This window comes from Podarcis erhardii (assembly GCF_964252035.2).
Source record: "Podarcis erhardii genome assembly, chromosome: 7".
Lineage (NCBI taxonomy): Eukaryota > Metazoa > Chordata > Lepidosauria > Squamata > Lacertidae > Podarcis > Podarcis erhardii.
In genome coordinates this window covers 91,640,216-91,654,522 of record NC_138511.1, presented here as the reverse complement: position 1 = coordinate 91,654,522, position 14,307 = coordinate 91,640,216, and the positions used below count along the sequence as shown (strand labels likewise).

Genomic DNA, 14,307 nt, shown 5'->3' with positions numbered 1-14,307 from the left:
TTCGTGTATAGGGGCGAGCTGTGGTTTTGTGGCTTGTGTCAGCCAGATCTGTGTAGGGATTGCAGGGGGGTGCAGCATCCGGAGGTGCCACCATGGATTGGCTACTGGATGGTGTCTGTAATTCATCTGTGGAGAGGGTCTGGGTTTGGGTCTGGTGTGGTTGATTGGTGTTGGCGTTCTGTGTGCCTCTGGATCTGGTGTCAGTTTTTGTGGGGAGGGCTAATTTCCAGATGTCTGGCAAGCGGGATGTGTCGTCACGCTTGTTCATGTTGTGAGGGTGTTTCTCTATCTCGATGGCTTCCATGATTATTCTCTTGTGGTGATGTTCCGTGTTAAAGAGCAATTTGGAATCTGCAAAATTAATTTCGTGTCCTGTTTCTTTCATGTGTTGGAAAAGAGAGGAAGTTTTTTCTTCTTTTTTGACGGCATTCTTGTGTTCTGCGATACGTGCATTTATTCGTCTGTTTGTTTGTCCAATGTACGTGGCTGGGCAGACTTTGCAGGGTATTTCATAGATCCCTTGGTTTTCCAACTGGATTTTATCCTTGGGGTTTCTGAGGATATCTCAAGATATCACTCAAGATATCTCTCAAGTAATTAAGGAACAAAAGAAGAAAAGGCACACTAGCCTGGGAACTTCCTCTCTGCCCAGAACATTGGAGGCTATACACCACACCCCCTCTACAGTATTTATAGGAACTCAAACACTGAGATCCTGCTCTGTTCCAGTAACAAGAAGCCGAAAGCACCAGCCTGAAGATGACGAGTGAGACCTCGTCGAAACGTCGCCTAGACACCCCAACTTTTACACGGGAAGACACCCGAGGACACCAAAACCTGCATATATATATATATATATATATATATATATATATATATATATATAATAAAGACACCCCAGTATTGAAGAAGGTGAAAAATACTAACTAATAACCTGAGCCTATACAGTGGTACTTCGGGTTACAGACTCTTCAGGTTACAGACTCCGCTAACTCAGAAATAGTACCTCGGGTTAAGAACTTTGCTTCAGAATGGGAACAGAAATTGCACGGTGGCGGCGCGGCGGCAGCGGCAGTGGGAGGCCCCATTAGCTAAAGTGATGCTTCAGGTTAAGAACAGTTTCAGGTTAAGAATGGACCTCCGGAACGAATTAAGTTCTTAACCCGAGGTACCACTGTGCATGCTTGCCTGGAATGGTTTACGAGAAGGATTGCAGCCTAAGCCTAAACTTAATTGCAGCCGGAGTTTAATATTCATTATGGTACATTTTAGATCTCTCCTTCGTTCCTGAATTCCAGAGGGTTGGACTAGATGACCCTTGGGGTCACTCCAAATCTACAATTCTATGATTCTAGTTTTTTATTTTATTTTATTTTATTTTTTCCCAAATAATATTTATTCAAATTTTAAAAGGTTGCAAAAAAGAACACAATATATAAAAACAAAACATATCCAAGAGAAAAATAAAAATAGGAAAATAAAAAAGCAAAAACAGCTAAAAAGGACAAAAAAAGATACAATCCAAAAAACAAAAAAAAGCAAAAGAACAAGTTGAACCTTAATATAACTCCCTTTCTTAACTTATCTCTTTGACCTCCTCACACCTCCCCTCTGTGTATTCTAATTCATATAGATATTTCAGCAAATCCTTCACCTTATTTTTATCCTTATATCTTATCTTATTATACTGTAATTTTCCATTCTTTCTTTCACCAATTCTATGATTCTATGACCTTTCCTTCAAGGAGTCTGAGGTGGCACACACTGTTCTCGCCCTCTCCATTTAATCCCCACAACAGCCCTGAGAAGTGGGTTATCCTGAGAGGCAGTGACGGGCTCCACCCAGTCAGCTTCATGGATGGGTGGAGATTTGAACCTGGCGCTCTGGTCCGAGTCTGACACTCTAACCACACTAGAATCCAGAGTCTGCTTTTTCAACACCAAGAAGATAAATAAACTTTATTCGCATTAGCAACAGTAATACATTACAGTATCCGTAGAAAAGGAAATTTGTTATAAAAGCACAATTTAAAGTCCTGAATCAGAAAGGCTGAAACTACATTTAACAACTGTGATCCCAAACACCAGTGGCGTAGCGTGGGGGGTGCAGGGGGGCCCGGCCGCACCGGGCGCAACATCGGGGGGGGGGGCCGCGCTCACCGCCTCCGGAGTCGCCGAAGAGCCTCGGGCGCAGGCTGTAGCAGAGCCCCATGTCTCGCAGAACCGACGAGCTGTGCGTGCGTCCGGGCTGAAGGCGTCCGGCAGGCAGCGGCTCTCAGCGCTGGCCGCGGTCCCCGTGCGTCAGGGCTGCGGAGGGTGCGCCAGGCAGCCCCTCCTCACAGCCCCCCCACCACCACCGCCACTGCTGCTGCAGCTGCTGGGCCATTTTGCATTTTCCTCGCCTCTCTGCCCTCCTCCGGGCAAACGGCGTCGTTTGGGCAGCAGCGCCAGCAGCAACTCGCCCTAGATCACCTGACACGGACCCGCCGCCGCCGCCGTGGCTACCTTACCGTAAATACCCCAGCCCAGGCAGCAGCAAGAAGAAGCTGGCAGTGGCGGCAGGTTAGGGGTTAGGGGCGCAAATTACTTGCCTTGCCCCGGGTGCTGACAACCCACGCTACGCCGCTGCAAAACACTGCCAGAAAAAGGGTTTCAACAACAAGGGTCAACTTTGGAATAATAAAGATGGGATTGGGTGGGGGGCGACGACACACAGTTCCAAAAACACCTGAAAGACTAATTTATCATGGCAAGAACCAAGCGCACAAAGAGGGCAGTAAAGAAGGGTGTGTGCGTGTGTCAAAAAAGAAGATCACTGTGCTTACACGCTGGTCCAGCAGAGACGGGAGGAATTGCGATGCAAGATTAAAATGCAAATGGCCTGGCAAGAAAGAGCACTGGTCAGGGTGGGTAGGAAGAGGGTAAGATTTAAGTGTAAAAACAAGAGTTGTTAGACAGTGGAATGGCCTCCCTAGGGCGGTGGCAGACTCTCCTACCCTGGAGGTTTTGAAGCAGAGGTTGGGTGTCCATCTGTCATGGATGCTTTAGCTGAGATTCCTGCATTGCAAGGGGGGCTGGACTAGATGACCCCCGGGGGATCCCTTCTGACTGATTCCATGACTACACTGATGTCCATATAACAAACCTAAGAAGAGACCTGTTGGATCAGGCCAAGGGGCCATCTAATCCAGTATCCTGTTCTTGCAGTGGCCAAACAGATCTGTGGATCCCAAATAGAGGTCCATGCTATGGGGCAGAGAGGATTTCTGGGGATGCCCCCAAACAGCCACAAATGCTGCGAGAAATCTACTACTAAAGCAATACTTCCATGTGCAGATCTCTCTCTCTCTCTCTCTCTCTCACACACACACACACACACACACACACACCCCCCTAACAATATACCCTGAAAGTTGCAATCATTAGGTGGAAGAAAACATCTGCTCTTTTTATTCCTGTCCTTCAGGTCAATGCCTTCTGCAACCAGGCGGGGGCCTCGTTGCCAGGTCAGAGAAGGGGAGTAGCCAAGGCGAGGGGCTTATCACTCCAGCTCAATATTTCATGCCAACAGCACACAAGAACGAACATCCATGTGCTCATATGCCCAAACAGATTGCTGAGCTAGAGATTTTTTTAAAGTCTAGAACAGTGGTGGCCAAACAGTGGTGGCTGTTGCTGAACTCTCATCATCCCTACCTTTGGCTATGGCGGATGGAGGTTTGAAAAGGCAAAAGTTTAGGAGAGGAAAAACCCAGTTCACAAAGGATTCAGCAACAAGTTTTCATGGGGGCCGCAGGAAACAAAGACAAAACGGCGCTTTGATTCAAGAAAGATCCCGATTCATTCGACTGCTCTTCTCTTTACCACTGACACACACAGCAACCAAATCTAAGCAACCTTCAACCCCCAAACTTCTCTTTTTAGAACACCGTCATCCACTCTAATTAAAATCCCAGTTTTGGGGCAGGGGCTGTGCACAGACAGGTCTCTAAATCCCCTAACAGAAGACATTTCCAGATTTTACCCTTTTAATCTCTGTGCAATTGCTGCATCAGAATCTTAGCCTCACGAGACACCCGTTATCATCACACGTGCAAATAGCGTTTTCTGAAAGTGTGCCCAAAGTTGGTGTACTGCGCTGCCTCTGGAATTGCACAGTGAGGGGGAAGCGATAAATGCATATACGGTACGTACATCAATAAAACATCAGCCTGCACCCCACCTCTTCATTCCATCTGGATTGAAATCTGAGCGCTTCTTTTTCAAAAAACCTGTTGCAAACAACCCACTTGCGATACGGCAACAACCCATTTACAGTATGAAGCCCTTGTCAGGAAGCAGCCAAATTAAAAATCACATTTTGTTTTAAATGCAGTACAAAAAACTTCTGAAGACAACAGCAGATGTGCTCCACACAAGTTCCTTTTGCTTTACCAATCAAGGACCAGATTCCTTTAAAAACAAACAAACAAACAAACAAACAAAGAGCTTCCTTCTGTTCTGCTCTAATTAAGAGTTGCTTAAATTAAGAGTGCTGGATGAGGACTGGGCCACTCAGCCATGACCCTCACCACATGACCTTGGTCCCTCAACCTAAACCAGTGTTTCCCAAGCTTGGGTCTCCAGCTCTTTTTGGACTACAACTCCCATCATCCCTACCTAGCAGGACCAGTCATCAGGGACGATGGGAACTGTAGTCCAAAAACAGCTGGAGACCCAAGCTTGGGAAACACTGACCTAAACTACCTCAGTTGCTGAAAGGATAAAATGGGGGGAGCCATATATACTACATTTAGGTCCTTGAAAGAAAGGCAAGATATACAATTAATAAGAAGTAGCTATTATAAGGATCCAAAGTTTCATGATAGCACTTGTTTAAGCAAGTCCTATCTAGAGATACGCAGGCTTCCAAAAGGCTGCACACCTTTCCCACCTATACACAGTAATGTGGACTAGAAACTTGAAAAACCCGACCTCTGACACGTCCTTCCTTTTACTATGAACACCTTGCCTGAGACCTCCGGGTTTGCAACCTGAAGGCTGGGGTGCCAAACGCAGCCTTCTTCCCCAGAGCGCACGCAAACGGACCAGTCTCTTTCCATAGGTGCCAACTCCCTGGGTCCCCGGGAACCCGCAAAATTCTATTAAGGGGCCCGGGGCACCCACAAATTTCGGTGCCAGGGCCATGCACGCTGCACGGCTCCCACGGCCGCGGGGCCAAGTTGACACTCCTGTCTGTCTCCTACTCAACAGCAAAGCTTGGGCAGATAGATACCCAAGTGTCTGTACACACACGAGCGCAAGGGCTACTTTATTCGCAGCAAACCACCTGGTCCTCCTCGGATTCACCTAAAATCGCCGTAAACAAGCATCGGGAGCGGGAGGCAAAGGCACCTTTGAACGCCTACACCCCTCCTCGCGCGTAGGAAACGGCGCGTTTTGCCAGCTGCGCGCTCTCTTTACGCGCGAGAATCCGATCGCTGCGCACTCACCCGCGGGGCGCACAGCAGCGCCAGGAAGCCGGAGAAGAGGAGGCGGAGAGCCATGTAGCCGGGACTCCAAGGAGAGGAGGAAGGCGAGCTCCTGAGACTCTGCAGAGAGCCAAAGTCCCCGGCGAGCGGCGTCCAAGAGCAGCAGAAGGGGGAAAGTGGAGCCAAAGCGGCGGGGAGCGCAGACGAAGCCGCAGGTGCCGCCCTGGGGAACAGGCTGGAGATCAAACAGAAGCAGGAAGGCACGCGCGCAGCTTATGAATGGGAGCGCAAAGGGGCCCCTCCGAAACTCTTATAGGCAGGGCGGGCCTTGGCCCCGCCTCCGGCAGCCAGAGGCCACGCCCCTCGGAAAAGAAAAACTTTCCAAACCGCTCCCCCCCCCAACCCCAACCGACGTCTTCTCTTTTCTTCTTTGCACAAGGAGACCGGCTAGCTGCTGCATTAGAGGGAACGCCGAGAGGAAACAGGCAGGACGCCTGGGTCCCCTTGGAAAAGTCGAGGTAGAGAGTGGCTGGTTGGTTGGAGCAGAGAGTGGCTGGTTGCTTTTTTTTCTCTTTCTTATTCAGTTCTCTCAACATGCAGCAGCCAAGATATATAATGAAATAGGGCACCTTGACCCAGGAGCTGGTGTTTCGGCAACACGTGCAAAATAACGCCCAAATAACATTCAGGTCTTATCCTAGGCTGCACGAAACATTTCGGTTAACTTAAACGGGAAGGTTTTTGTTTCTATTCCCACTTTTCTTCCAAGGAATTCAGAGGCAGCAGCACCCATTTTATCCTCCCACCAACCCTGTGAGGTGACTTAGGCTGAGACTCGTATTAACCAGCCCGAGGTCAAAGGGCAGATTCCTGCCCACTTTGCTCTCTTGCCCCCCCCCCCAGCTGCTCCTTGACCCAGGCAGCTGTGTTGCTGTCTTTTATTTGCATTTTCTTATTGCATTTATTTGCACCCCCAAAGTGGGGTATGTATGGTCCCCAGGGAGTCTGACCAGACCCCAACCAGCTCAGCCTCAACAGAATGGCGACTGCAGTTGCCTTGAGAGGATATATACACCTGTAATAGCAGGAAGGTCCATATAGTTAAAGCTCTGGTTTTCCCAGTAGTGATGTATGGAAGTGAGAGCTGGACCATCGAGAAGGCTGATCGCCAAAGAATGGATGCTTTCGAATGATGGTGCTGGAGGAGACTCTTGAGAGTCCCATGGACTGCAAGAAGATCCAACCTCTCCATTCTGAAGGAAATCAGCCCTGAGTGCTCACTGGAAGGACAGATCCTGAAGTTGAGGCTCCAAGACTTTGGCCACCTCATGAGAAGAGAAGACTCCCTGGAAAAGACCCTGATGGTGGGAAAGATGGAGGGCGCAAGGAGAAGGGGATGACAGAGAACAAGATGGTGGGACAGTGTTCAAGAAGCTACCAGCCTGAGTTTGACCAAACTGCGGGAGGCAGTGGAAGACAGGAGTGCCTGGTGTGCTCTGGTCCATGGGGTCACAAAGAGGCAGGCACGACTAAACGACTAAACAACAATAGCAGGAAGCCCCCTGTAAAAGCAGCTGTCCTCAGATGGAGATGCAGCACCAGGGAAAGCAAAACTGCACCCGTTGAATTTCTGCCCTCTAGGCATCTGTTTGAGGCAAAGAACCTAGAGGGCAGGTTCTCTTTAACAGTTTGAAAGGAGCAGATAATCAAGTTGTCCGTTCTCTACAAGAGCTTCCGCCTCTGTTTCTCTCAAGTTTTATTTTACAAAATCTCCCCCATCTCTCTCTCTGTGGCTGGAACCGTACAGCAGTGGTTTTTATTCAGTTTGAAAGGTTCTGGGGAGAGGGGCATTCTGAGAACAGCAGGATTGCTCCAGCTGTATGCTAATTGTAGCACCTGCCTCCTTAAAAGTCTCTGGAGCCAGCGCTGTCCTTCCAAGTCCTCGGACTCTGCGGCCTGCCATCCCCAGTGTGCTGGCGGGTCTCACTGATAACCAACTGGATTTGCTTCCGAGTAAATACAGTTTTTCTGCCCACATTTCTTAATCCCATCAAGAGCTCCAGCTCATCCTCATCACGTGCAAGAAAACTAACATCATATTTAAAACTCCCCAGGGGTGGGGGGAGTGCTGGCATATAACTTAAGCACCAGACAGCGTTATTGGAGGTTTCCTGTTTGACTCCGGATTGATGGCTCCGAAAATTATAGCAAACGACACTTGTTGAAAAATTCTCGAAACGTCTAAAAGCAAAAAATAGCAACACAGGGTGTGATGGATTGCCCAGTAGGCAGACTTAAGCACCATATTCTTTTCAGTGTTTAGGGACTCCAAAGGTCTTAACCAGGCCCTGCCCTGATGATTTTGTTGTTACTTTATTCAGTATATCTGAACAGCTAATGTTTAAGGGATCCACTGGTAACACCTCATGGGCAACTATATTCAGATAAAAGGTAAAGGTAAAGGGCACCTGACGGTTAAGTCCAGACACGAACGACTCTGGGGTTGTGACACTCATCTCGCTTTACTGGCCGAAGCAGCCGGCGTTTGTCCGCAGACAGTTTTTCTGGGTCATGTGGCCAGCAGGACTAAGCCGCTTCTGGCAAAACCAGAGCAGTGCACAGAAACGCTGTTTACCTTCCCGCCGGAGTGGTACCTATTTATCTACTTGCACTTTGACATGCTTTCAAACTGCTAGGTTGGCAGGAGCAGGGAGCGAGCAACGGGAGCTCACCCCATGGTGGGGATTCGAACCGCCGACCTTCTGATTGGCAAGTCCAAGACACTCTGTGGTTTAGACCAGTGTTCCCCAACCTTGGGCCTCCAGCTGTTTTTGGACTACAACTCCCATCATCCCTCGCTAGCAAGACCAGTGGTCAAGGATGATGGGAATTGTAGTCCAAAAACAGCTGGAGGCCCAAGGTTGGGGAACACTGGTTTAGACCACAGCACCACCCATGTCCCTAATGAGATCTGTACTTGTATCAAATCAGGCAAGATTGCTGGGCACCCAAGGACAAAGGAGGGTGTAGGGAATATTACATTTGTTTTAGGTTTTTTGCATAACTTGTGTTGTGGAAAATCAACAAATTAATAGGTAGGTGATAGGTGATAGATAGATGTGATACATAGATAGATAGATAGATGGATTAAAATCATTTCCATGGGATCCAGTTGGAGGGCAGTTTTCAGGGAGCTCCATTAACACAGGAGATCCAAAGTTGGCACAATATTTTTAACTGTTTGAAAACTTAAACAGTAACATAAGCTACTGCTTCTTATTAAAAGAACACACACACACACATCAAGATCAGAAGATACAACACAGGGATCCTTTATCAGCATTTAGAGGCCTGTGTATTTAGCATAATAATTTGTCCTCCCTTTCTCTGATTTTCAACATCCCGTGGTGTTCAGGCACATAGGTTTTGATCTGTGTAGAAATCTGAGTGACTGAGGAGTCTGTGGGACCCCAAAGTTTACACTTCCTATATTCCCCATCCTACAATGTCAACCAGTTCACTGAATGTGCAACAAGTGTTTTAACACGACACAACTTGAAACCCTGGTTAAAAACCCCACGCATCACTTCTGTTTGCTTTCCACAGAGTCTGATTCTGTGTTCACCTTTTCTTCCACTCCCCCACCTCCATTTCCCCCCCAGGCCCTCCCAGATGCCCCCAGCTTCGGCTGCTGACCTGCAAGTGCTTTGGCAAACTGTTGATTACTTTATTATTTGATGGTGGGGAGAGAGAGATGTCTGTACCTCAGCTGTCACCCCTGGACAGGTTCAGTCCAGAAGGTGCCAGCTGTTGCGTCCATGGAGTGAAGCATGGGAGGGGGGGAATGCTCAGTCAAACATGTGCCCCAATACCTAAGTCATTCTGGACTCACAGCTGTCCATGGAGGCGCAGGTCAATTCTGTGTCCAGGGCAGCTGTCTACCAGCTCCATCTGGTACGCAGGATGAGACCCTACCTGTCCACAGACTGTCTTGCCAGAGTGGTGCATGCTCTGGTTATCTCTCGCTTGGACTACTGCAATGCGCTCTACATGGGGCTACCTTTGAAGGTGACCCAGAAACTACAACTAATCCAGAATGCAGCAGCTAGACTGGGGACTGGGAGTGACCTCCGAGACCATGTAACACCGGTCTTGAAAGTCCTACATTGGCTCCCAGTATGTTTCCGAGCACAATTCAAAGTGTTCGTGCTGACCTTTAAAGCCTTTAAAGTCTCCACCTCCATCGTTCTGCCCCGACACTGAGGTCCAGCTCCGAGGGCCTTCTGGCGGTTCCCTCGCTGTGATAAGCCAAGTTACAGGGTACCAGGCAGAGGGCCTTCTCGGTGGTGGCACCCGCCCTGTGGAACGCCCTCCCACCAGATGTCAAAGAGAAAAATACGGTAACTACCAAACTTATAGGAGACATCTGAAGGCAGCCCTGTTTAGGGAAGCTTTTAATGTTTAACAGGTTATTGTTTTGTTGGAAGCCGCCCAGAGTGGCTGAGCAAACCCAGCCAGATGGGCGGGGTATAAATAATAAATTATTATTATTATTATTCAACCTAAACAGATTTCAATTATGCTGAACAGGCAAGTTTGGCCCTTGCAGGGAAAAGCTCAGAGATCTCCCTCCCTGTCCCACAAAAAAGCAGCCTGGAATTTGGATGACTAGTCCAAGAGGACAACTGACCAATTCTTCAAAGGTCAGCGATTCACTGCTGCGGCCCGCCCCCCACTGCAAGGCCTTAATGCCTTTCCCAGGGACACACTTTCTCCCCACTCCGCCCCCAATGCATTTGCCAGCCCAAGGTGTCGAAACAATGGTGATAGGACAGTAGGGGGGTGTCCCAGATTCCTGCCATGTGCCGCCAGGGTGTGAAACTGCAGCCCCTTCTCCCTGGGGGTGGGCAACACACAGCTGAATAGGAGGCACACTCTTTCGCACCTCGACACATGGTGAGGAGGGGGGGGGGTCAGCCCTGGTGCACTAATGAAAAGGACAATACCCATTCGCACATTGTCAAGAATTGCATCTCAGAGCATTTCCCAAGTTGAGTAAAAGCCAACTCAGGATCCAGGAGATGTAAAATTGACAAACGGTTGAGAGGTTGGGTATGTTTAGCTGGAGAAGAGAACACTGAGAGGTGACACAATAGCCATCTTCAAATATCTACACAATAAAACAAAATGCTCAACTCAAAGAGTACGTCATTTTGTTTTTGGTTTTTTTTTTTTGTATATATATATATATAAAATTGATTTTTTAACGTATCATTTTCAACAATTGTGAAACATACTTTTATACCTTATACAGTTTTTTAGACTTCCGTCAATCACATCTGAAAATTTTCCTCTCTTTTCCACTTAGTTTACATTTCTTACTTTCACTATTACATTTAAGTTTCATAATTAATAGCTTTCATCTTTATCTTCTTTGCAATATTTCATATATTCTTCCTTACAAAACTTATTGTAGTCCTACTAGGGTAATTGGTTGATTACAATTGCTCTTCAAATAATTCGTATATCTGTTCCAATCTTCTGTGAATCTCTGGTCCCGCAGGTTTCAAATCCTTCCTGTCATCTTATCTAGCTCTGCAAGAGTAGGTCATTTTGAGACTTTCCAGCGCAAGGCACTCAGTAGGATAAAGCTGCACCAGGGATACTAAAATGGATAAAAAGGGATGGCCGTAACTGTTGTGTATTGAGTCAAAGGATTTTATATCTGTATTATTATTGTCTGTATTTGCATTAGGGTAAAGTAACTGCCTTTTGGTTCCAGAGGGTACAGCTACTATTGGTTCATTTAAGCTGCGGTATTTGGATCCTCTGTCTTATTGGTTTCCTCCAAAAGGCAGGACTGTGATTGCCTGATATTGTTCCCTCCAAAATGTATCCTTTCTAGCTAGTTCCCTGTCCCTATAAATGTAGCTCTCCCCTCCTCAGGTCTCAGTCTTGTTGCTTTAATAAAGAAGTGTTACTAGAGAACTGTCTCCAGCATATTATGTCAAGAGAGCTGAAATCACAAACCCCACGTCACAACAGTAACAATCAAAGAATAAGACCAGCAACAATTTTCCCTATAAAAAAGGGCTAAAGAGTTTGGGAGATGTTTTGCTAAGAAGAAAAAAAGTTGGGAGGGGCATTAGAGCGCTTTAGATCAGAGTGTGGCACTAAAATCTTAGAGCTGCACAATTAAACAGGTCAGAGAGAATAAAATTCTCAACGCAGCACTCTACCGTCAGATATGCTGAAGAGAACTACTTTAGACAGCTATGAAACCAATGGCAGCTAAATGATGATTGCATGTTCAGAGGCAGTGCACATTTTTAAAAATAGCATTGATAGAATTCTGTCTATCTATATCTTGTTGTTTAGTTGTGTCCGCCTCTTCGTGACCCCCTGGACCAGAGCACGCCAGGCCCTCCTGTCTTCCACTGCCTCCCGCAGTTTGGTCAAACTCAGGCTGGTAGCTTCGAGAACACTGTCCCACCATCTCGTCCTCTGCCGTCCCCTTCTCCTTGCGCCCTCCATCTTTCCCAACATCAGGGTCTTTTCCAGGGAGTCTTCTCTTCTCCTGAGGTGGCCAAAGTCTTGGAGCCTCAGCTTCAGGATCTGTCCTTCCAGGGAGCACTCAGGGCTGATTTCCTTTAGGTTGGAGAGGTTGGATCTTCTTGCAGTCCATGGGACTCTCAAGAGTCCCCTCCAGCACCAGTCTATCTATATATGATCTATTAAAACATACAGATGATTGCAATAAAGAACATCACAGCACCAACTCTTTCCTTAGAAACCGTTTGTTGGAATAAGAAAGTCTTCACCTGCCAGCGGATGGACAACAAATAAGGAGCCAGTCGAATTTCTGGAGTTCCTATATTCAGAAGCTCCCATCAGCCCCAGCCAGCACAGTCAATAATCGGCAATGATGGGAGTTGGAACCCATTGACTTATAGATAGCCACGGGTTAGGATCATAAGAAAGCTGTCTTATACCATGTCAGACCATTGGTCCATTGAGCTCAGTGTTGTCAGCACTGGCAGGCAGCAGTTTCCCAGGGTTTCAGGCAGGCCTCGGTCCAGTATACCTGAAGGAGCTTCTCCACCCCCGTCGTTCGGCCCGGACACTGAGGTCTGGCTCTGAGGGCCTTCTGGCGGTTCCCTCCCTGCGAGAAGCCAAGTTACAGGGAACCAGGCAGAGGGCCTTCTCGGTGGTGGCACCCACCCTGTGGAACGCCCTCCCACCAGATGTCAAAGAGAACAACAACTGCCAGACTTTTAGACGACATCTGAAGGCAGCTCTGTTTAGGGAAGCTTTTAATGTTTGAGGCGTTACTGTATTTTAATATTGTGTTGGACGCTGCCCAGAGTGGGTGGGGAAGCCCAGCCAGATGGGTGGTGTATAATTAATAAAATTATTATTATTATTATTATTATTATTATTATTATTATTATTATTATTATTATTATGCCTTCTCCAGAGTAAACCAAGGAGCCGACCCTCACCTCTTTCACTCCGTCTGGCTCCAAAGGACGAGAAGACGTCCTCTTAGTGGCTAAAAAGCTTCCCGATCATGCTGATAGACTGGCCCTTGGATGTTGGAGGCAGAAACAGTGATGTGTCTTTGACCCACCATGACCCTGGGCGACCGTACAACTGGCTAGGGGCCCTTCCTCGCCTCTGAACTAGGATGGGGATCAAGTCAGGTCCATCAAGGCTTTTCAGATGGATGTGTGTACCCAAAGAGCACATGTACAGTATACCCTAAGCCACATTTTCTCCCTCCTACCAATAAAGAAAAGGGCAGGCTTCTTGGGACGGCAGCCAAAACTCCTTTCAACCGACCCATTAAAAAAAAAGGCATCGTCTCGCTTCCTTTGCCGGGCTGAGCTGTAAACAAACATCATTGCTGCATTAAGAACCGTCCGGGGATGTCAAAATATTGGCACAGCCACTGCCAAGGCAAAAGAGGGGTAATTAATTCCTGAAAGGGAGGTTATTGGGGGGGGGGGGTTTGAGTGGGGAGAGGAAGAGAAAGCTGTAATTTTTAAGAGAATCCCCCATTTCGCAAACTGATGCCAGGGAGCAGCTCTGGCAAATTAATGGCCGGCAGCCGTTACAGCGTTAATATCTGAAGCAGGCATCGTTGCCAAGGGACCTCCCAGCCACAGAGCAACTGAGAAGACCCCTTGTGCAGTGGTCCCTGCTGAACTGGAAATGAGGCAGCAGGAAACCTGGAAGTCAGTCTGAAATAGACTCGGAGTCGAGAGCGGATTTCATGCTCTTTATTCAGCTCATAGTGGTGAGGAGGAATGGAAGTTCCCCCATAATGTCTGTTTTATATACATTATTTACACAATGGGCCCCACATGATTGGCTAATTCCAGGATTCTCCTGTAGGCCAATCAGGTTGCGGATTCCCTTCCACCTGGAGCTGGATTGGGTGGCTCCTGTGGACCAATCAGACTGCTGCATTCTGGGTCCTATTGTTCTAGGACCAATCAGACTGCTGCATTCTGGACCCTATTGTTCTAGGACCAATCAGACTGCTGCATTCTGGATCCTATTGTTCTAGGACCAATCAGACTGCTGCATTCTGAATCCTATTGTTCTAGGACCGATCAGACTGCTGCATTCTGGATCCTATTGTTCTAGGACCAATCAGACTGCTGCCTTTTGGATCCTATTCAACTCAGTACATAACACAGTCTCTGCCAGGTTGGTTGAAAGGCGTCTTTGTCAACTTGGCGCCTTTCAGATATTTAGGATGACAACTCCTGTCATCCCCACCCAGCACAGCTGTACGGTTCTGATGAGGGTGAGAGCCACAGGGGTGCCA

The 14,307-nt window shown here is 47.7% G+C and overlaps 1 protein-coding gene across 1 annotated transcript in view; it reads right to left on the bottom strand.

Moving 5' to 3' along the window:
- The window catches only part of DLL3 (delta like canonical Notch ligand 3), a 180,230-nt gene extending 174,475 nt beyond the window's left edge, over positions 1-5,755 (bottom strand). Inside the window, exon 1 of the mRNA XM_081869022.1 lies at positions 5,493-5,755. Coding sequence (XP_081725148.1) covers positions 5,493-5,546 — 54 coding nt within the window. The 5' untranslated portion in view covers positions 5,547-5,755. The remainder of the gene's footprint in view (positions 1-5,492) is intronic.
- Between the last annotated feature and the right edge of the window lie 8,552 nt (positions 5,756-14,307).